This window comes from Tachypleus tridentatus, chromosome 6, assembly GCF_004210375.1.
Source record: "Tachypleus tridentatus isolate NWPU-2018 chromosome 6, ASM421037v1, whole genome shotgun sequence".
Lineage (NCBI taxonomy): Eukaryota > Metazoa > Arthropoda > Merostomata > Xiphosura > Limulidae > Tachypleus > Tachypleus tridentatus.
In genome coordinates, this window is record NC_134830.1 from 80,852,376 (window position 1) to 80,875,466 (window position 23,091).

Consider the following 23,091-nt stretch of genomic DNA (forward strand, 5'->3'; position numbering starts at 1 on the left):
AGAGAAAATTAATATGATGAAACACTTATAACTATGGCTTGGCCCACATTGTCTCAACGTAAATATTATTAACTCTGCTGAGATGAAATCACTCATTTTGACCAACCTTGTAACCACTACATAAACATAAAAGTATCAATATTATAATTTAATGTCCTAAGGGTATTTTCATTAAATGAGCAAACTTTTAGTAAATTTTACACATCTTTTGCCCATAAAAAATTATTTTTAATCAAATATTTTCACTAAAGATGTCTATGAATACATGAAATCACAAAGTCATTCATTCTCACTAGTCCAAGTGGCAGGTGATTCTCAAGATAAGACTTAAAATACTTTATTTTCATTTTACAGTTTTCCTCCTAAATGAACATCAAAAGCTTTTTTCAGTAAAAGTCTATACTGTATCTGTTACTTCCTCTAAACTAACACTTACTGTTGCAAAAGTCAGCAATGCAGGGTTAAATGAAAAGTAAAAAACAAACAAACACAAGAAACACACATCATCTAAATGACCCCTTTTTTTCTTTCTTGAATGACTGCATATTTTAACAAAACAGTTATAACAAAAATAAATTATTACAACCAAAACTAGCACTTTTCAAACTTGGGTTCATTTAGTTTTATTAGTTTATAGTTATATTTAAGACTCTCTGAGAATAAGCTGACAGCTATTTATCATGGTCAGAGAACAGACAGCTTTGTGCAACCAAGTTACAAGCATACCATGTTTGAATTATAGTCCTGTTTTGAGACGTGTATGTCCTACGGCACAGTATCACAAGCAATTTTCTTACTTACCTAATAAGTTTCTATTTTTATATTTTTTAGTTACTTTTAAAATAATACATAAAAATTATGTATAAAAAAAAGAAAGTTATTACTTGCAACTGTACTCATCTTTTTGGCATTGCAAGAAGTTCAGTAAACAATTTTTGTAACAATGTTGATGAATCAAAATGTAAGTTAGAATCCCACACTGAGCAATTGGAGAGACCAGTGTAAAACTACCTAAATGTGTACCCTTCAAAGGTATACCAAGAGCACCCATGAAGAAGAAACATGCACATGAAAGACCATAACACATCTGTACCAGGTATACTTTTTGCCCATATGAAGTCAACAGGTGTGGTGTTCCAATCAATTGGCAGAACAAAGTAATGATTCTAAATCCCTAAAAAAGATAAATGTGCATTGGATTGTAAACAAGAGGTCAATTTCTTCTAGATCAGTGGTACTGGAAAGAACTTGGCCTGTCCATGATGGAGTACATTCATCTCAGGTCTAGGAACCAGAAAGGAAGAAGAGTCTCAATTCTGAGAAAATCATTGTGTACGCAAATCCAGCACAAATTGGAGCAAGAAACCCTGGGAATCTACATCTCGATGACATCAGAAGTTGGAAATGCAAGGTGGAAGATCAATTCCAGTTCAAAACCAAATGACATGGGGATGTAACATCCAGTCTGCAATAGGAGGAATTTTCCAGCCTACTCTCCTTGGCTGGTCCAGCTCTAACCACAATCAGTCACCCAGGAAACAACATTCAGACAGCAGTAAGAGAAAGAGTTCCCAGCCAGCAAAGCAAACAGCAAAACAGAAAGAAAAATACTGTCCAGATTGCCAACATCTAGAATAAAAGATTAGACCTATGGCAAGAGAAAAGTATTGTCTCTACACAGGCAGAATGCCACAGCTCCTCTCAACTGATTGAAATGTGCACACTCTTGTAACCACAAAGAGTTTCTATTAACTTTTAACATGTTTGTTCTATCTTCATGAAATCTGACAAGCTTTCAGTAAACATTACAAACATCTTATTCACAACAAATCAGGTTTTTTACTAAAGATTTGTCCATGAATACACAGCATGAATATGTTGACTGCTCCAAGTGTGAAATGATTTACATATTAATATTATGAACACTTTTCTTTAGCTGAAGATTTTTCAAGTTAATTTGTGCAATCTCTAAAACACACCTAAATAAGTATCAAAATTTTCCAGTACAACTTTATATTTTTTTCTCTAACTTAATTCTTCATGTATTCAGTCAATTTGACCAACCTTGTAACCACCATTAAAAAAATGTGAAATAAATCTAAATTAGCCTTTATTTTCATTCTAGAATGACCAGATTGTAACATTAAACTACAATTGTTTACCCTAAATAACTTAAAGCTCATAGCAGTTTACATCTGTTTATATCTAACTTCACTGTTTTATTACCCTTTGAACTGTGTCTAACTACTAACACTTTCACACAAGTCTTAAATCACTCAGCAAATACACAGCTCATCTGACTATATTAAATGAAATAATGCATGAATTTCTCACAAGCATACCTGATGAAGAATTTTATGAATATTATTTTTCCTTAACTATTCTAATCTTGGCACTTTTCTAAATTTTACATTTTACTTGCTTTTATAATAACAAATAAAAAAATATACATTAAGAACAACAAAGTTGTGCTTACCCATGATCAAATTTGTTTGTTTTCAATGGCATTTCAGCCTTCTTTTATATATACTGTTGTAAGAATAACAGATAATTTTTGTTTAACTTTTTCAGAACTGGCATCAATTTGTGCACTTGTCAAGAGATTTTAGTGAGTTGCATTCAAAATTTAAGTAACCTACCTTCTTATCATGGTACATAAATGAACTTGGCATAAAAATGTTGCTAATAAGCTATTATATGTTTTAAATTCTTAATTTTATAAAGCAATATAATTTTTTTAATCCTAAATTTCCAAGCGTGAGAATTTTACAACTGCTCTTTAAGTATTTCCTCCTCTCTAATTCATTTACCATCCCTCCATAAAGTATGAAATTTAACATAAGTTATTCATTATAATGCAATTACTCAGACAAAGCATAATTTTCATAGCTTTCAATCTTATTTAGCTACAAGGTCATCAAATAAAAAAATCAGACCCCACTTACCATGCCCACTTGTCATCTTTTTCAGAAATTCCAATAGTTCTCTCAAGTGTTCAATGCTATAGAATTTATAACCAACAGAAAGCTGAGGTTTTAATTTTCAACAAACATACATTGTCTTCTGTACAGAGGATTGTCCATTTCACTTCCAGTTCAAATTTTATTCCCACAGGAAACTCATAGACTAGCTTAAATACATTTGTAACAGATTTTGTTGTGTAGTTAGAAAGCCAGACAAATTCTGATAGATGTGGGACATTTCTTTCTGCATGTTATTATTCTGTGTTCTTTGATGCATTATTTTATTAGATAAACAATTACTAAGTAAAACTGTACCATTAATATAAAAAGGTAGGGTAAAGTATGCTTCACAATCAACATAAAAAAAAAGAGTTGTGTAAATACTTTATTTCTTGTTTTTCATATGTATCTTTTAGTTATTATAAAATTAAAATGTAAAATTCAGAAACTTTTTAAATTAGATAAGGTAAAATAATTAAAACTTTTCATGAGGTACACTTGCAAACAACTGTCAAGTAGACCATATTATGTAATTCAACAGGAATACACAAGTTCCATGTTTACTGATTGATTTACAAATTTTATGAAGGGAATGTTAATTTGGCATGGTTCAGAGGGCAATAAAACCATAAAATTTAGATATAAACAGATGGTATAAAACTGTTGTAATTTTAAAGCTACTTAGGATAAAAAAGTGTAATTTAATGTTACAAACTGAATTCATTCTTGAGAGAAAAAAAAATAGATTTTGAAATTTTTCTGGTAGTTACAAGGTGAGTTAAATTACTAATGCCATATACAGTATCAGGGTAAATAAAATAACAAATAAAATATAACATTTTATAATTATTTAGGTTTTAGAAATTACACAAAATTAAAATTAGAGCTGGGTGATAAATGGAATTTGCTTCTGTTAAATGTCAAGCTCAGTAATAAATTATATTCAACCAACCAATCACTTTAACATGAGACTTCAATAACGGAAATAATCACAAGTTATTATTTTCCCACACAGAAAACAGATTTCAAATATATACTTCATCTTATGTGTATAGCTGTGCTCATTCAGTGCTGCTGTCTATATGCAAAAATATTTTCTTGTGTCCCCAGCCTCAAAATGCCATGTAGCCCATAATCAACATTGTTCAACTGCAATAACCCTCCACCACCACATGTGTGTATAGCTAAAATCCCACACTGAATAGGTCTGAAAAATACTTACAAAGTGCAATCATGTTGGAAAAAATAAAATGTGGGATACAACACCACTTCTGTTCCACGTGTAGAAATAGGTGTTGCATACACAGGCAAAAAGTGAAAGGAGCACAGTCAAAATGGGAGAGAAAAAAAAAAGGCTGGGTTAGAATCTGAACCACCTTATACAAGAATCTTAATTCCACAAAGGAACAATCTTCAGACAGGAATGTGAAGAAAGCTAATTTGGGCGTGACCCAAGGTGTAAAGTGACTAAGATGCAACAGACCATATTCAGCCAATTAGCTCCAGTCCAAAACCAAGCAGTGTCAGAAATATAATCTCCTACATGAGGTTGGAGAAGGGTCCACATCACATTCACTTCTAATAACACAGAATGGAATCAAACAAATTTACAAATCAAAAACATGCTCAAGTCTACAACCAACCATATATTTGGGATTCCAACATCTGTAACATCCAGATGTGCTAATGTGGCAGGTCATAACCAATACAAAGTCAATCAGTCTGGCATTCCACTGCACAACAACAGCCTCAGGCAGTGAAAACACCAAGATGGAACGCAAGGGGAAAAAACCATTGCCCTGATCAACATTAGGATCCAGATTGGACCCAACGGAAGTCACAGTGTTAAGCCATCCTCCAGGTCCCACCATATGGAAGTGGACTGCCTCTAGAAAGATATAGCAATTGGACCCTCCAGGACCAACTGCATAGAAATGGAAATCCTAAGGCAAATTATGTAAGGAAAAAGTAAGTGCAACCAATACATATGTGAGAATTTATGTTGACTGGGCCAAAATTACTCAGTGGAAACTGATACTCAAGTGATAGTGGGATGAGGGATGCCAGTTGAAGAGGTGAATTACACTGTGACAGATCTACACTAAAGAAACATCATCTTCCAGATAGGAATGCAAAAAGCTGGAGCACAACAGCAATTTCTGGGTCCCAACACAGAAGTGTACCACATCTATAAAATATCAGCACTCAATGAACTGCAGAGAAGCTAAATACAACATCAACCTCTTGAACCCATTGCATGGAGAATACTTATTCATAGGTATGGACACTATTATTCCCTAAATTGGACCACACAGAAGATGGAAAGTTGACTGCATCTTGAAAATACAAGCAACTTCATCCTTTGGACAGAACTGCACAGAAGCTAGATGCAATATCGATCTCCAGGACCTAGCACACAGACACAGAGCTAAAGATTGGAGAATCACACACCATCTGTGCAAGCAGAAACCATCAACCTACTCTCTACTGAATGGAAGTGAACACATTCAGAAGGACTTTTCCACGGTATACTTCTCCAGCAGCTCAGAATTGGAAAGTGTTCAGGACTCCCATACTCCACTAGAAGAACAAAGGGTATAAAATACAGTGGAGAATCTAAAGGAACATCACCACCACAACAGTGCAACAAGAGAACATGAAAACCCATTTTGAAAAATGGAAAAAACTACTAGAAATCTCATGGAACACCCTATCTTAACAGTGTGCATTATAAACCATGGTATACATTGTGACTGTACAGTGCAGATTTGAGATGCAGTAAGCATACATGAACAGACAATGCTCACCACTGAGCTGGATATGAATCCTAATTGGGACATGTTCCTGGAGGGAAGAAATATATATAGCAAATGTAACTTACCAAGTCACACCAACACTGAAGTTTACAGGATACCAACAGTCAGAAGGCAGTACCCAGATGAAGAAACAGTCACTAATAAAGATAGTGGAAAATCAACATATGAGGTGGACACAACATGCACAGCTGAACAGTTCCTCCAACAAATAATGGAGGTAAGACTCCAGGTAAAGGGAAGATGCCTGATTGCAGAGTCCAAACATGAAATCAAAGACTTTGGAAAATCTTGAAAGCCAAATACATGGAGGAAAGGAACAATCTGCAAGTCACAAAGATAATGGGAAGGTGTATGAACTTGGGAAAAAAAAAAACAGAGTCCTTCCAATAAGATCCCAACAGCAACAAAATCACATGTGAAAGAACAGGGTCAAAAATGACAACAGTGCTAATAAGGAGTAAGAAGGGAAGGTGTATTCTACAAAAATCCCTCTGGGGATTGCTAGAGTTATTCAGAAGCGAGATATGTTAAACAAATACTGTAGCAGAGCTGTAAAGGTAAGAAGAAGGTGGAAAAAGTAAGAGGGTGAAATAGATAGGATTATTAGGGACAACCCACACACACATAGGTAAAAATGACCAATTGCTGGAAATCATAATAGTAGTATTTTGATTACTTGGACAGTTGGGATAATTAGCAGTAATAACTGAAAAAACTAATCCCAATTGGTTTATTATTTTATGTGGTACTAATAAATATAATTGATGCTGAAAGGTAAATGATTACAATGATTAATTACCAGCTCTATTGGCCATAATAAATGAAACTATCGAATTTGGTGATAGAAGTAGTTGACTTTAATAAATACATTTAGCACAGGTTAATAAATAATTCTTATTGATGAGCTTTAGAAGCCTGTGTACTTTAAAAGTATTTTGATCAAAAGCATAACCACTCCTGCCTCACACTAGGTTAAGCTCCAATACATGGCTTTTCAAATATTAGATATTTAGCAACCCCTAAAAATGGAAAGAAATCAGTGCTAACATGATACTCATTTAATCATATCATTCTAAAAATATTTATCATATCAAACTTTCATATGACATACACAGAAGAGTTATTCTTATACCTAAAAACAACCACAATGGTTAATATTCTAATAACAATTATAAAATTATTACACTACACTTATGTATACTGCTCAGCAAAAGTATTTTTGACATACCAATCTTTAATGCAAGTTTTATATTAAAAGCAAACCCCACCTGTTGCTTTTCAAACCACCTCTTGATTGCTTTATCAAGCGTGTTGTTGTTGAAGCCACCTTTCTTGAAGTTTTCTTTTCTGCAGAAACAGTTCTTCTATGGATTCCATCAGATGATTTGGGCCTAGTTTTCATTTCTGTCAGACCTTGTTGAATCACAGTAGTAATTTAGCTGAATATACAAAAATAAAATCATTTCAACAATCTTTTCTTCAGTATTTATATAAGGATGAGATGAAAATGACAATACAGTTGATAAATTGAAAAGCAGTTACGTCTCTAACTATAACTCTGAATCAAATATTGATTAAAGTATTTTCAACTATTTTCATATTTTTTGTACCAACAACAAACTAACTTTGCCCAACCATGTATATATGTACATATTAACTGAAATTAAATATTTTAATACTTTTATAAATCCAATGTAATTATTCAATTCTTCATTACATATAATGATCAAAATTTTCCATCCTAAAAATACACAATATTACAATTCATTCAGTGCACAAAAATAGCTTAGAATTTCTAGGATCCACTGCAGTTCCTATTCTTACTGCCATTAAATTTAAAACATGTTCAGTTAATTCATATCAGGTATGCCTATTTATTTAAAAACAACTTGATAATAAAATTATCAGTATCTAGAGCTAAATCTTTAATAATCCAAGCCAAAAGAGAGAAAAAAATCTAGATCAGATACTTTCTTGTGTGAAATTCATCAGTTTTTTCTTTTAAAATATCACTTTTAAAACTTCTATTTAATTCTTGTATTAAGTTTTAATACACTGAAATAAAAAATCACTGATCAGTACATATTTTCCTCATAACCATCACATGTGAAATTCATACATTTCTCAAAATTCAAGCACGATATACTTTTATAATAGCCAATACACACATACACACAAAATAAATTTTTCACACTTTTTTTTGAAGTCATCACCTATTTTGAATTCATGTTTCTAGATGCAAAGGTGTTTCACAGACGATACAATTATTTCTAGTTATTATCTCAGCAGCTTTGTAGGCTGTCTGAATATTGCATCAACTAGTTTTGGTTATACATATAAGTTCTTACTGATAATCACTTTAGAAGCCTATCTGCTACAATGTGTTTGTGATGCCAAAAGTTGCAATTTAACTCAATGGGAAAAAAAGCAGTTTTGTTTGTTTTTAACACAGAGGGCATTATGCAAGGCAGATTGCTAGAAAATTTGCATTTAACCATTCAACTGGGAGCAGAGGCATAGAAAGATTGGGTGGGTGAAGCAGCAGAAGGAAAGGAGTAGGAATAAGGATACCACAGCTACTGACAATTTTGTTCTCAAATGCACGAACCTCCAAAATAATCAGATGTTGTCTGCAGATTTTAAGAAAGTATAGCAAGAAACTTCATGGGTCACTGATACTTTAAATACTATCTTATCTTGCCTATGTTTTTAGCTGGTCTCCCAGTAATGTGGCCAAGGAAGAAACCCCTCTCAACCAACAAGATAAGACTCATCTGAGCAAAAAGGCATGCTGACTGGATTGAAGCGATGTGGAGTACAGTGATCTAAGATAAAGTTCAGCCTGTAAGGCAATGATGTGGAGAACAGTTTCATTCAGTGTTTGAATGTAACTGTGAAGCATCTTCAGGGCCAGGTGATATGAGGATACATCCTTGGCTACAGTATGGAATGCCTACATTTTATAAAAAGCAACTGTCAATACTGACAAGTACATCAAGATACTTGAGTTCTTGTTGAAGCCAATATTTTGAATAACTTCAGTAGAACCAACCAGTGCACATTTCAAAATTATCTTGCTTCATGCCAAAGGGCTAAAAAAGTTGGCAATATGCATGCAGTAAATGTAAAATAATGAGAAAATTTCACTCTATGTGTATTGAAAACACATCTTTGGTTTTATTTTATTCCTTTAGGTGAAAGGCTATCTTTAAAGAAAGAGGATCAAAGTAATATGCTGACCAGGCAACAGCCCAAATCTAAACCCTATCAAACTCTGCTGAAAAGAAATGGGTGACACAGCAAAAAAAAGAAAGTATAAAGCATCTTGAAATTGCAGGAAGCCTTATTCTGCAAATGGTATCATAAACTCACCCCTGCCAACATTCAGTCCCTCATTTAAGCTATACCATGAGGGCAATGTCAAGGAGTTAACAAGGTCACATGGGGCACAACTTAATACTGAAACAACCAATAGGCTCTGTAGTCAATTTTTTGTAAATTAAATTAGTGGGCTTATCTTTAGAGCTAATTTTCTTTCATAAAGAACACTTGCATATCTTCTAAGTGCTTGTTGATAACCTGCTGTAATATGTTTTATCACAGTTGGTTTGTTAATACAAGTGTGTGTGTGTGTGTGTTTGTACATTTGGATGACTGAAATATGTAAACTTACATCATAAAATATTCATAATTGTCTCACACTAATTTTGACAATGCACAATCTTGTAAAAAAATTACAATTTCTTTCCACTACTATATATATATACATATAAAATCAAAGAGACTAAAAATTAACCCTTTGCTATGGGCTCGGTACAATATACACAAGTTCATCTACACATTTGCACAGGTTACGTATTTGCACTTACTTTTGGTACAGCGTATGTGTCTTCACAAAATTTGGCAGACTTTTAGTAAAGGTTACAAGTGTTTTGTATACAGAAAATCAGAATTTTTAACGAAATATATTTACCAAAGATTTATTTGTGAAAATAGTCTGTTTCATTACTAACCTGAGTGCAAAGTGATTCCAAAAATCTCTGATATTATTTACATAATCTTTAAAACCTCCTAGATACATTTCAAACATTCATTTTCAGTAAGAGTTTATATTTAATGTAACTTTCTATACCCTATGTCGGGTATGTCACTTGACCAATATCATAACCATCACAAAAAAAATTAGAAAAATAAATATAAATTTAGCTTTTTTCATACTAGAATGATTGCACATTATAGTACAAAAATAAAAATGTTAATTCTAAGTAGCTTAAGTCTCGTAACACTATACATTTACATTTTGTTAGTAAAAGTCTAGCTGAAGAACTGGCGGTGGGTGGTGATGACTAACTGCCTTTCCTCTAGTCTCTCACTGCTGAATTAGGGACAGATATCCTTCATGTAGTTTTGAGCAAAATTATAGACAAACAAGCACTCAAAACATTACTAACCAAAATTGATCATTATACTGACCTTCCAGTCATTCCTAGCTAACATTACATAACTTGCATTGACATAGTGCATGTGCACTCATATTACATATACAGTACAATAAAACTAACCTTTATTTAGTCTCCCTGTCTTGGCTGTGGTTTGGTGGCTAGTATTTTATAAAATAGTTATATTGCAATTATTATACATCATATATAAAATGTATATAGATATATACATATGTAAGTATATATATAAAACTAGTGAAATATAACTATGTACATAAATTATTACTATTTAGACAAATTATTAAACTAATTTTTCTTAAAATGTAGAAAAATGAATAAAGAAGTGAAGCAAACAATTATCTCTTCTCGCTAGGACCCTTGATCTGGTTGCTGCTGGAAATAGGTTGCTAACACTTAAAATTTCTCATGTGGAGGATATGAAACATTTTTTTTAGGTCATATATATGTCTACACACACACTTGAATAACCAAAAAAATCATAAATAAATACACTGATACCACAGAATTCCACTAAAATTTATTAAGCTTAGAAACTAAGATGTATTTAAATTTTAGAAAATATGAAACTTTCAGCAGACTAAAGATACAACATACTTTCTCAAAAGATTGGATCAAAAGAACGTGGTAGTCTTTTCACAGATTCTAAGCTGTTGATTGGTAATTTATTTGTCATATTTTGAAGTATATACAAAGGACCATTTCCAAAAATGGTAAAAAGCAAACAAACTACTGTGTTCGATTCAGTACATAAGCCATATATCAGCAAAATAAAAAATATACAGGGTTCTCAATTTATATTCTAGCTTGAAAATATTAGTAATTTGAGATCTTAATTTATACAAAACTACAAAATTAATATTTTGGCATCACAAAGCATATAATTTTAAAATATACTGCATTCAACATACCACAATTCACTAAAATCTATATTTAGATGTGTTCTTTTAATATTTACTTTCAATATAAGTGATTAACTCAAATATAATATTAAACTTTGAATTATAAGCTACAACTTAATTCCAAACTTATTGAGATAAACTCATAAAATAGTAGTTCAATAAAATTTTGAGTAACAATTAACAAACACGACCTTTGACCTGTGACCCACTGCAAAAGGTTTAAAATAGCCTTAATTTCTGTTTTCGTCTACGTTTTCTGAAATATTGCTTAACATTTCCATCCATTTCCATAAAAACTTGAGTGTTCAATTATTCATGTATAATTATTTATGTATACAAGGAACTACTAACACAATCCTAGGTTATTCTGTGTTATCTCATCCAATGGGAGGTATGAATATTTCTACAAAAACGTATTCATCTATTACCTTCTCCATGTGTGTTTAAGAATCTGTAGTACTGAAGTATTTCTGTTATTTCACAGTGAGAAAAGTCTAGCAAATGTGGTTAACACAAAGACCAATCATATGTCAGTCTGTCTCCTTGGAAAAACAAGTGCATTTAACTACAGAAGCCTTTAGATATCTTGAATTGCAAGTACCCTAAAAGTGTGAATTTGATGTACGTAAAATTTCAGATAGGCTTATGATTAGTTGTCATAGGTTGATGAAAGCTTAAACCCTAGCTTATTCAGTTGCAGAAATGATGAGTGAAGGAAAGAAAAAATTACAGAGTCTAGTCAAACTGGGCCTTTGTTACTAATGGTTGTGTTGTGCTTAGGTGTCAGTGCTTGGGACTTTTAATGTTATTTACTTAATGATATCCATAAGAATATAGTTAGTAAATAAATACTCTGTTGATAACATTAAGTTCTAATATTTCAGGCAGTATTAAGGATACTGATATACTAAAAGATGATTTGATTAAATTTGACAAATACTTGGCAAATTACCTTTAATTATAGTAAGTGTGAGGAATAATGCATGTGGGTTATCATAATTTGTATCACATCCTTAATGTAAATGAAAACCCATTCAATAACATGATTCAAAAAAAAATTTAGACACAATGATGAATAAGCCATTCAAGCCCTCACAGAAAGTATCTGTTGCTAGTAGAATAGCTAACAGAAGTTTAGGGTATATTTATAAACATTCCAAGTCAAGAGAAGTTCTGATAATATGAAAGATCATCAAAAATAGCAGAATCCTATAAACTTATGAATGAAAGTTAAATACAGTATGTTAACCATACTACATCTGTTACACCAAAGGTCAACAAAGCCTCTTGTCAAATACTGGGCTTATCAGATTGAAACAGATATAACAGTGACCTAAGCACTATTTACATCATTAACTTTCACAAACAATGACTTTTATGGTATGAACTGGATAATTAAGTGAACTGTAATTATTAACAATTTTATTTAATTAATTCAACAAGTTAGATTTCATTTATGGTAAGAATTAATACAATATTATTTACTTTTATTTCTAACAATGATTACTTATTTACTGTTAATTTACTTGATTTAACCTTACTATCAATTAGAAAAGTTAGCAAACCAAGAATTATTCTAGACTAGAGGGATGTCAGTGATCTCACTTGACTTCTTCCTTTTCAAAATGGAAATACTTAACCAAATCACAGGAAAATTACAACCTTATTAAATAGCATGTAACCTGCTCTGAAAATCTCAGAAGTTATTGAAGCTTTCCTATCAATTTTGATGTCTTGAAAATTCCAAAATTTTCTTGTTAAACAATTAAACTTGATAAAGAAAGCTTCAATAACTTTTCTTCTGGCCATAAACTACAAACTGTCAGGTCAGGCTGTGTAACAATATTCTTTGTAAAAATCAATTTAAATCAAATAAATAAACTTTGTTTTCAAAAAGTTATCAGTTCTTTTATAAATCTGTGTTGTTGGAATATCATAAGTTTGTTGTAAACTTAATATTCAACAAATTAATGAATGAGATATTATTCAATCACTTTTATGCTCTCTAAACCTAATAAGGCTTATGTGATGTCTTTTCATTAAAAAATCTATACATGTTGAAAACCTATGACAATTATCATACTATACAAGAAATCACTCGTGTGTGTGTTTATTTATATATATACATGTATATATCGTTACATCACGAAGAGCACATATCTTGCAACAGTCTGATAAACATTAAATGTAAAAGTGCTGCAAACTACAATCTACAGTATATAAAAACTATTACTTATATTACTAATATTAACCTCAATTTTCACTTGAGTAACTGTATGTTCAAAAAGACAAATAATGTTAGTTTGTTTTTAATTAATTATGCTTCTTTAATTAATGTAACAGCAATGACTTAAATTTACAACTATGATGAACTTTAAAATTCAATAACCTCTCTGACTTATTTGCCAAGGTTATTGACACAGCTGTAAGGGACGTTTTAAACTAGGACTAGACAGTGGTGAGGGCCAGGAAAAACTATATGCAAAATAGCAGTTAAGAGGCAGAGAAATGTTTAGCATAGAAAATTTGTATAGCAGTAGTTATAAGGATAAGCTCAAGTGTTACTACTGTAATGTCTGAAGTATAAAAAATAAAACATGACTTTAGAGTATTGATAGAAATGGAGAAATTTGATGGAAATAACTGAAACATGGTTAACCCTTACAAAAGCTGCCATCACCAACTGATGCTGTTACTTACAACATCCATGCTGTTTAACACAATGATTTTGATGACAGAAGTTTCTTTGAAATACAGGGTTGCAGGCTACTTAATAAGAATAGAGTACTAATGTGAGAGAGAGAGGAGTGGCTTTACATGCAAAATGTGAGTTACATCCTGATAACAGCAAGGAAACCAAATTCATTTGGATTTCTAGGGTGGCTGGGTGGCTGGGTTTGGCATTTAAGGTGCAAAACAATTAGGCTATCTGCGCCAAACATCCAATAAAAAATTAAAAGTAAAGTAAAAGTATTAAAATTCATAAAAAGGAATCAAGGTAAAACAAGACAAAGTTGAATTTTTCAATTATAACTCAAACAGCATGAAATCCAATTTCTATATTTAGTGTACAGCAGTGAGAGAGAGATTAGAGTAATACTAGTTTTAAAGGACACTCTGTAGCATAAGTTGAATGGTCATAACTTGTCAAGATGACTAACAGGTACGTACAAACACCAGCTTTAGTCACCTGAAGTTGGCCTTTCCAATCCTGGTTTCGTGTTATGTGACGTTAAGGCCATGTTTAGAAAGTAAAGTAATAGAAGTTGTGAAAGACTTTCTGAAGTAAAACTGTAAAATTAAAACTTGCCAGGATGACTAGCAGGCAAGTTCAAACATCAGTGTTAGTCACCTGGAGTTGGCCTTTCCAGTCCTGGTTTTGAGTTATTTGACATTACAGCCATTTTCTAATTTCACATCGAACTGGTTGTAGTTCAAAAAGGAGTAAAAAAAGGTCTAATTTATGAATTTAAAACTTAAAAAGATCGATGGCCTTTAAAAATCTAAAAATATTTGTGAGGTGGACAGTGTCACCATTGTCGATTACACTGGCCAACATTACAGGTAAACTTTAGGAAAAACGTATAAAATGATGGTGTTGTTGAGAGTCGTAATGACAAGACAGTAAAATATGGCTTACTGTAACCTGAGTGTCACACAAACAACACACTGGTGCATCAGTTCCCAAATAAAAGAGAAGGATGAGCTAAAAAACTGTGACCAATGTGTACTCTAGTGAAGACAACTTCCTCTTTCCAATTATTATGGAAACAAGATGTCCAAAGTCCAATAAAGGGTTTTATATGGAAAAGCTGGTTTTCATATTGTTCACTCCAAGTTGACTGCCAACTGGCACAGAGCCAAGCCTTAAATACAGGACCATAGTCCATGTATAGAACAGACACAGCACTTATAGTGCCAGAGCAGATAAACTTAGCTGCTGTGTCAACGAGCTCATTCCAATGAATACCAACACAGCCTAGAATCCAGAAGAACTGGATGGAAGTAGGTGTTATAGAAAAAAGGGCCAGTCAATTTTGAATATCAGCAAGAATAGGGTGAGAACTAACATGAAGTGATTCCAGGGATAACAAAGAGCTAGGTGAATTGATATAAATAGTACAGTGTGTGTACTGCACAGCTTCTATGTGACACAGGGCAAGAGAAATGGTGTGCAATTAAGCAGCAAACACAGAAACTGCAGAGGGGATTCTGTGTGCAACAACCAAATCATGCCAAATAGTACATCCCACAGAGTCATCTGATTTCGAACCATCTGTAAAAATTGGAATGGAAGAATGGTTCGAAAGATGTTCAGAAAATAGAAAGCAATACCTTCAATCAGAGTATCTGTCTTCTTCAGATGACTCAAAGAAAGGTCACATTTGCAGATGGTAATTAGTTATGGTGGGATAAGCTGATCTGTGGATACTGCAACATCATCCAAAGATAGACCCATTTCATTCAAATGCATCTGGTTATGAAGGCCTAAAGGAGCAATGGCAGATCCTCTGTTCTGAAAAAGCAAGGCCCACCGAGGAAGGAAAAGACAACCCCATATGGGATGCTGTGAATAAGATCAAAGTTTTGAAGCATACATTAAAGACGGTTGCAAATAATGAAGGTGTAGAGGCAGTTCATGGGACTCCGTGTACAAACTCTGGACTGGAAAAGTGCAGAAGGCCACTGTTTAGAGCCGAAGCCCCTGATAGTGAACAAAATCCAACATATTCAAGGCTAAAGTTTTAGCAGAGCCACAGACCATGGACCCATAGCCTAGTTTTGATTGAATAAGGGCAAGATAGATTTTTAGCATGGAACATGATTCTGCCCCACAAGAGATGTAAGAGAAGACACGGAGAATGTTCAGAGCCTTTGAACACTTGACACATAGCTGCTTGATATGTGGAATAAAGATCAGCTTATGGTCAAATATAAGGCCAAAAAACTCTGCCTCAGGGACCATGGGAGCACAGCTTCACCAATACAGAGATCAGGATTAGGGCGAATACCCTATTGACAGCAAAAGTGCATGCAAACAGTTTTGGAGGGAGAAAGGTTGAAACCGTTTGCTGTGGTCCATGTCAGTAAATGATTGAGGACAACAGTCTGTAGCTGCCACTCAGTATACCACATATTTGACAAATGGCACGAGATGTGGAAGTTGTCGACAAAGAGACCATTTGCAACTGTAGGGTGTAGTTGATCACTGATACCATTAATCTTTAAAATAAAAGTGTGATGGGAAAGTGTCAAATGCATACAGATTTGGAATTGCCGATTCATGAAAAAATTTTAAATAAAAATTGGTAAATTGCTATGTAACCACCCATAAGAGTGGAAGCCTTGCAAGATACCATATCTCCACATTGTATCATAAGCTTTCTCAAAGTAAAAAAGTACAGAAACAAAATGTTGTCATTCATTGATGTTAAAAGTCAAATCAGGTGGTCCATGGTTGAGTACTGTCTTCAAAACCAACACTGACTTGGTGAGAGGAGATTGTTTAACTAGAGGAACCAAACAAGATGAGCATTAACTATCCTCTCTAAGATCTTGCAGTGACAGCTTGTCAAAGCAATTGGACAGTAGTTCAAATGAATTTTGGGATCCTTCCCAGGTTTAGGAAAAGGGAGTAAAATAGCCTGGCACGAGGCATTAGGAAAAACATTCTTTCTGCCAGATCTGGTTAAAAACAGTCAAAAGAATAGTAAGAGAAGCAGGAGATAGATGGCACAGCATTTCATAGTGTACATCATCAAATCCGCTCAATGAAGGGCCAGTTTGTGTTCCACCAGTGTAAAGAAGCAATTATAGTCATAGATATAATCATATATATGTAAAAATGGCTGGTATGGGTGGAGAAAACTCTATGTAAAGGAGGAAACAATGTTTCGACTTTCTTCGGTCATCGTCAGTTCAAAAGGGGAGAGGTTATCGCTCTACCCGAGTCTTGATGGCTATGAAGGTGGAGGAAGAAGCATAAGTGCTAGATGCATGAGAAAAGCTTTTGCCAAGAGCATTGGCAATGCTCTGGGTATTAGCAGCTTTATGGCTATCAGAGAACAAAACTGAAAGAGGGTAGAAGGACACTGGCCACTAACCTTTCGAATTTTGTCCCATATGACTTTGGAACTGGTGGTAGAAAAATACTAGAGGTGTATTTCATCCAAGAATCCTTCTGGCTTTGACATCTCACCTCCTGAGTATGTGCTTGAGCCTGCTGAAATGCAATGAGGTTTAAAATTGTGGGATATTTACGAAAGTCATCCCAAGCCCATCTTTGAGCTTTTCTTGTCATGTGGCAGGCAGGATTCCACCAAGGACAAGGATACTGTGGAAAAAGTGTCAAGGTTTTAGGAATACACTGAATAGTTGACTGGACAATACAGTCAGTCACTGCTACCACACAGTCGTCTATCGATGGCTTACACGTGATGGCAGGATCAAGTTATAAGAGAGTTAGCCTGGTCCAACTTCTATTGAGGCACCTGGGTGGGAAGGCATTGACCACAGTCAGTCTCTCTAAAAATTATAAGATAATGATCACTGCCCCATGGATTACCATCAACTCTCCAAGAAAAGTAAGTGAAAAGTGAAGGGGAGCAGATAGAAAGATCTATAGTGTAAAAGACTAGCTCGGTGCATGAAAATAAGTGTAAGAACCAGTATTGAAAAGATACAGGTTGTGGTCCAAGAGCATATGCTCTATAGCATGACCCCTCCCATCAATACTAGCACCATCTCAAAGTGGATTATGTCCATCAAAATCCCTCAGCAGTAAAAGGGGGATGGTTACTGCTCAATGAGAGCATTGAGGCCTCACTGGTTATAGATCTCTTCAGGAAGCAGGTAGAGAGAACAAATAGTGATGATACGACCAAAGGAAATACAAATAGCTACAGCCTCAAGGGTGTATCAAGTGACCAGTGCCACCCCACTTAAGTCATCTAAATTTGAACAAAAACCTTGACAGTTCGACTGGATCAGTGGCCATTGCTATTTATGTCGAGGAGAATTTTTACAGGGAGATCTTCTGTTTGTGACATTTTTTTCTTTATTGGATGAAGATTTATCAACTTTTATGGATCCTGCCCTGAGTTGGGTAGGTAGATCTCTGTCTGTGGACAAAGATTCCAATGACTGAGGGCATGAATGATTGGTTGATTTACTTTTCAGGGCTGCAGAAGAAGATGGACCCAAGGAAACATTTAAACCTGAAGGAAGTGAAACTGTGCAGTCACTGAAAGGAGTGGTAGGGACAGAAATGGAAGTAGACACAGATGCATCAACTTTTTTTTAATTATGGAAAGCACAAGATTCTAAAAATGTTTTGCAAACGACTCTGTTGAAGGCACTGAAAGATCTATCTGCACTCCCACAGTGGTAGTGGAATGGAGTGCAGTTGCACATGTCGAAGATAGAGTTGGGGACAATACTTTTCAAGCCTCTGAGTGGGTGATAGATATTATTAACAGTCTTTAAGCATTGCACCTCTTTCTGTTCTTCCCACTTGGGGCAAGAAATAGAATAAGAGGGGTGTGAGCCACTACATTTAACACAGTATAGTTGCAGGTTGCACTTGTGTCATTGCCTTTACCACCACAATGAGCACATACCAAAGAACCACAACATGATGTTTTTGAGTGACCAAACTGCTGACACTGAGAGGGTCAGAAATGTAAGATCATACCTTGCAGTTCAGGTAACCTGCTTTGACTGTGGCAGAAGGACGAGGTGATGTAAATGTTAGTATCAGAACACTGGTAGGGTCCATGATTCCATATTTATGGGTGAAAATTCAGTGTACCATAGTAACCCTTGGCTAGAGAAACCAGCAAGGATTTCTGACTCAGGAATGTTCTTTAAATTGCTCTCAGCTATAATTCATCTGGAAGAATTCAAAGTTGCATGGGAAGTAACCTCAATGGGTATACCTCCAATGGCTTTTGATTTCAAGAGGAGTTTGGTGTGCTGTGGTGAAGATGTTTTGATCAAAATGTTTCCAGCAGAATGTAACTTCTTCACTGACTTCAGGGAGGCAGCAAGTTCCTCTAATCACTTATGAACGAAAAATGGAGACATCTGCCCCAAGGATTTCTTAGATAAGGAATGGAGAATCAGATATAGAGGTGTAGAACCTGGCTGTAATGTTGACTGTACAGCAGAGTTGTCCATGCAGATCGTTTCCCAATGATCTGTTTTTTTCAATTCTTTCATTTTAATTTATTGTGTTAGAAAGAGGGGTATCAATAACAATTAAGCTGCATTTCAGTGCCTACTGACCCTACCCACCATGGAGCCCTACGAGGGAACACACTAAAGTGCCAAACAAGGACACTGCAGCAATGCTAAAGTTTCGTAAGTACCATACCCAAACACCAGCATCAGATACAATGTCCACAACACCTGCTGAGAACATCCAACACTAATACCTGGTTGACCCTAGCCCTAGTGGACCAGCTGACTAAGCCTAGGGAGGCCACCCAAAAGCCACCCATCTACAGGAATTCAAGACCAAAGTGTTATGGTTAGACCCCTCAACCACCAGGATCCTCTCCTCCCCATCAAGAGTCACCATGCACGGCAAACAAATAGGTGGATGTTTAGATCCCAGATGAGGTAAACTGAAAGAAAAGAACCTTCCCTGAAAGGTCCCCTTACTACATACAGGAATCCACATAAAGGTGTCTTTACAGGTGTGGGTAATAAGGTAACAAATTATGTAAAGGAGCAGCTGCATGAAGTAAAGCAGAGAATTGTTACAATTATATTTCAGTTGAACTGGATTAGCGTCACAAGTGGGGTACCTCATGGCTTAATCTTTTCACCTATAACTATAATTTGAATGGGTATAACCTCAATACTGTTGTGAAATAAAGGAATCTTGGAGTAAAAGTTAATCAATCTCTGAAGCCATTCAAGCAATGTGTTGTTGCTAGTTGTAGGACAAATATGATTTTATGTTGTATCTACAACAATAATGAACAAAACTCCAAAGAGGTTTCTTTGTACAGTTAACTGGTCAAAACACATTTAGAATTTGGTGTTTAGTTTCAGGGTCATTCCATGTCAAATCATCCAGAGGGCTGCAGGTGACCCCCACAGAATGCCTTAAAAATATTCACACGTGTCATCTACCCAAATAATGAAAAATTGCCAAAGATTAGATCAATATTTTTAATAGTTTCTGACTTACAGCCCTGTAAAATTTAGTTAAGTGTTTTTTATTTTTGGTGAATTAATTTTCAAGCAACTTTGGCTGCTTAAAGCTGCAAGAGTAATGGTGGTAGAAGGCTAAACTTTGCTACACTGACTGAATTACTCTCAGCAAATTCAAAAATGGCCTCAAATCAAGTTTATCTTTCTTAGAATTTGCATAGCGAGACTGTAAAATCACCTGAAATCCCAAAATCATAAAAAACATTGGTTTATGTAATAAGCCATATCTCTAAGACTTAATATGATACAAAGCTGATTTTATTTTCTAACTTCCTATAACATATCAGTTGATAAATCAGCAATTGTTATAATTAACAGTCTGTTAGATCTCCTGTAAAAAAATTTAGTTGCATGCAACTCAAAAAGTAGGTTGAACACCATCTCGATTTCTTTTGCAGATCATATTCAGAGATGTAAGAATATATGGTAAAAATCTGAAAAGGCTAAATAACTGGTAACATGGTCAAACTGTGGCCTAAAGTAAAGCTATTTTTAGCTATGTCAAAAAGTTGCATGCAACTAAATTTTTTTACAGGAGATGTAATAGACTTAATTACAACAATTGCTGATTTATCAACTGATATATGAAACTTGAAAACAAAATTCAGCTTTGTATCATATTAAGTCAGTTATTAAATAAACCAATGGTTTTTACTATTTTGGGTTTTCAGGTGATTTTACAGCCTCACTATGAAAATCCTAAGAGAGATAAACTTGGTTTGAGATCATTTTTGACTTCTGTGAGATTAATTCAGTCAGTGTAGCAAATTTCAGCCTTCTACCACTATTACTGTGGCAGCTTTAAGCAGCCAAAGTTGGCCAAAAATTAATTTGCCAAAAATAAACAAAACTTAATTAAATTTTACAGGGCTGTAAATCAGAAACTATTAGAGATATTGATCTAATCTTTAACAATTTTACATTATATGGGTAGATGAGCACATGTGAATTTTTCAAGGAATTTTGAGGGAGTCACCTGGAAAATTTTCCAAAATCTGGACGATTTGACATAGAATGACCCTTCAGGCTCCTTACCTTAGGAAAAACATCAAATTGATGGAAAGGATTTAGGAATGGGTTAGTAGAATGGCTCCTGGGATGGATGGGACTGTCATATGAGAAGAGGCTTGGGGTCATCTTCATCTTAGTTATATTTTCCTAACAGGCTGTTTGGCCTTTGAAATTGATTCCCTTCAGTTGTTGTATAGAAAGTAAATTTAAATTAGTTAAAGAAAAGGCTTAATAAGTATATGAATGATATAAGTGAACTTTAAGTTTGCTTCTTGTAATTTAATTTAGAGTATGAAACAGCTGAGATGGAACATGTCCCACCCTGTTCTGAAACGTTATGCTATTTAGGCAACTATAATTTATTTCAACTGACTCTGTAGATGCACCACTATTTCATTTAAATAAATTCTTACACTCATTTACTCACAAGTCACTATCAAAGGAATGGAATTGGTTGGTTTAAATTTTACAAAAAAAACTTCACGAGGAATACATGTTAGTCATCCCTAATTTAATAGTGTAAAGCCAATCAGCAAAGAGTGTTCAGTTAAATAATGAAACACCATATAAAGTAACTCAAAATCCCACAATTATAAAGATTTATACATATCCCTTTCTAACCCACATATCCTCCAACTGGTAACTCTTTGATGAACTTTCCAAAATAACTCAACTTCCTTCCTTAAAATGTAAAATGCAGAAATTAACTTAAGATTCAATACTAGGTTATGATTAGCAATTTAACAGACGATGAAATATTTTCCTTGTTCAGAGACAAAGCGTAAGTGTGGAGAATTGAACAGTTAATTGTAAATTATAATTGCACTTTTGAATCTTTCAAAGTTCAAGTTGCATCATCACGTAAATCTCAATGCATAATTTTTACAATTACCGAAAGGCTAAATATGTAACTTCACTCTGGATTCTTCTTTTGTTTTTAGTGGTTGAAATGTCCCTTACTGGCCGTAGTTTCTGTCTAAAATTATGTTTATTTATAATTTCTAACAGTTAGGCTTAGTAGCCTCGAAACAAATACAAGCCAGGCATAGCCTGACGCACTTCCAATTGTTGTTGATAAGCCTAACCGTTAAAAGATAAAATTTCAAACCTCAGAATTATAAAACACCACATATCTCTTTTCGTTAGACATTTAGAAATTATACTGAAACGTAAAATTTTAATTTCACTAGCAGTTACAATGCAATATAATTATACCTTACTTTAGTACACTAACCTTTCTACTGAATGCTTATTTATTCAAATTACTTGCAATGTGAAAACAATCACGTCATACCTAACGAAAGCTTAAAATATAAAGTAACCACTTCCCCTAACAGGGAAAATAATAATAACAATATAATTTTGTGAAATAAATAAATTTAAGTCGCGTCTTTTTTAGAAAACACTAGTTTCTCCAAAACATTACAAATGTTTGCATAATGATAAGATTGTTCATTTTGAATATCAAAACACATTTGTGTACATCTAGGATGTAGATATGAGTGTACTTTTGTTTTTAATAACAATAATAAAATTAAATGGTTTGTTTGTTTCTGAAGTACGCGTAAAGCTACACGAGGGCTATCTGCGTTAGCCATCTTTAATTTAGCGATATAAGACTAGAGGAAAGGCAGCTAGTTATTACACCCGCCGACAACTGTTGGGCTACTTTTTTACCAACGAATAGTGGGATTGACTGAAATTTATAACGCCCCCATGG

The 23,091-nt window shown here is 34.1% G+C and overlaps 1 protein-coding gene across 4 annotated transcripts in view; it reads right to left on the bottom strand.

Moving 5' to 3' along the window:
- LOC143252903 (uncharacterized) overlaps positions 1-22,702 on the bottom strand; it is a 92,727-nt gene extending 70,025 nt beyond the window's left edge. For 2 of the 4 annotated variants that reach the window (XM_076505732.1, XM_076505729.1), the window contains exons 1-3: positions 22,606-22,696; positions 10,342-10,379; positions 7,048-7,218 (exon numbers count right to left, since the gene is read on the bottom strand). In XM_076505732.1, the coding sequence (XP_076361847.1) occupies positions 7,048-7,181 (134 nt within the window). In that variant the 5' untranslated portion in view covers positions 7,182-7,218; positions 10,342-10,379; positions 22,606-22,696. Of the gene's footprint in view, positions 1-7,047; positions 7,219-10,341; positions 10,380-22,263; positions 22,283-22,605 lie in introns of those variants that run through there. The other 2 variants (XM_076505730.1, XM_076505731.1) reach the window with 2 other exon arrangements.
- Between the last annotated feature and the right edge of the window lie 389 nt (positions 22,703-23,091).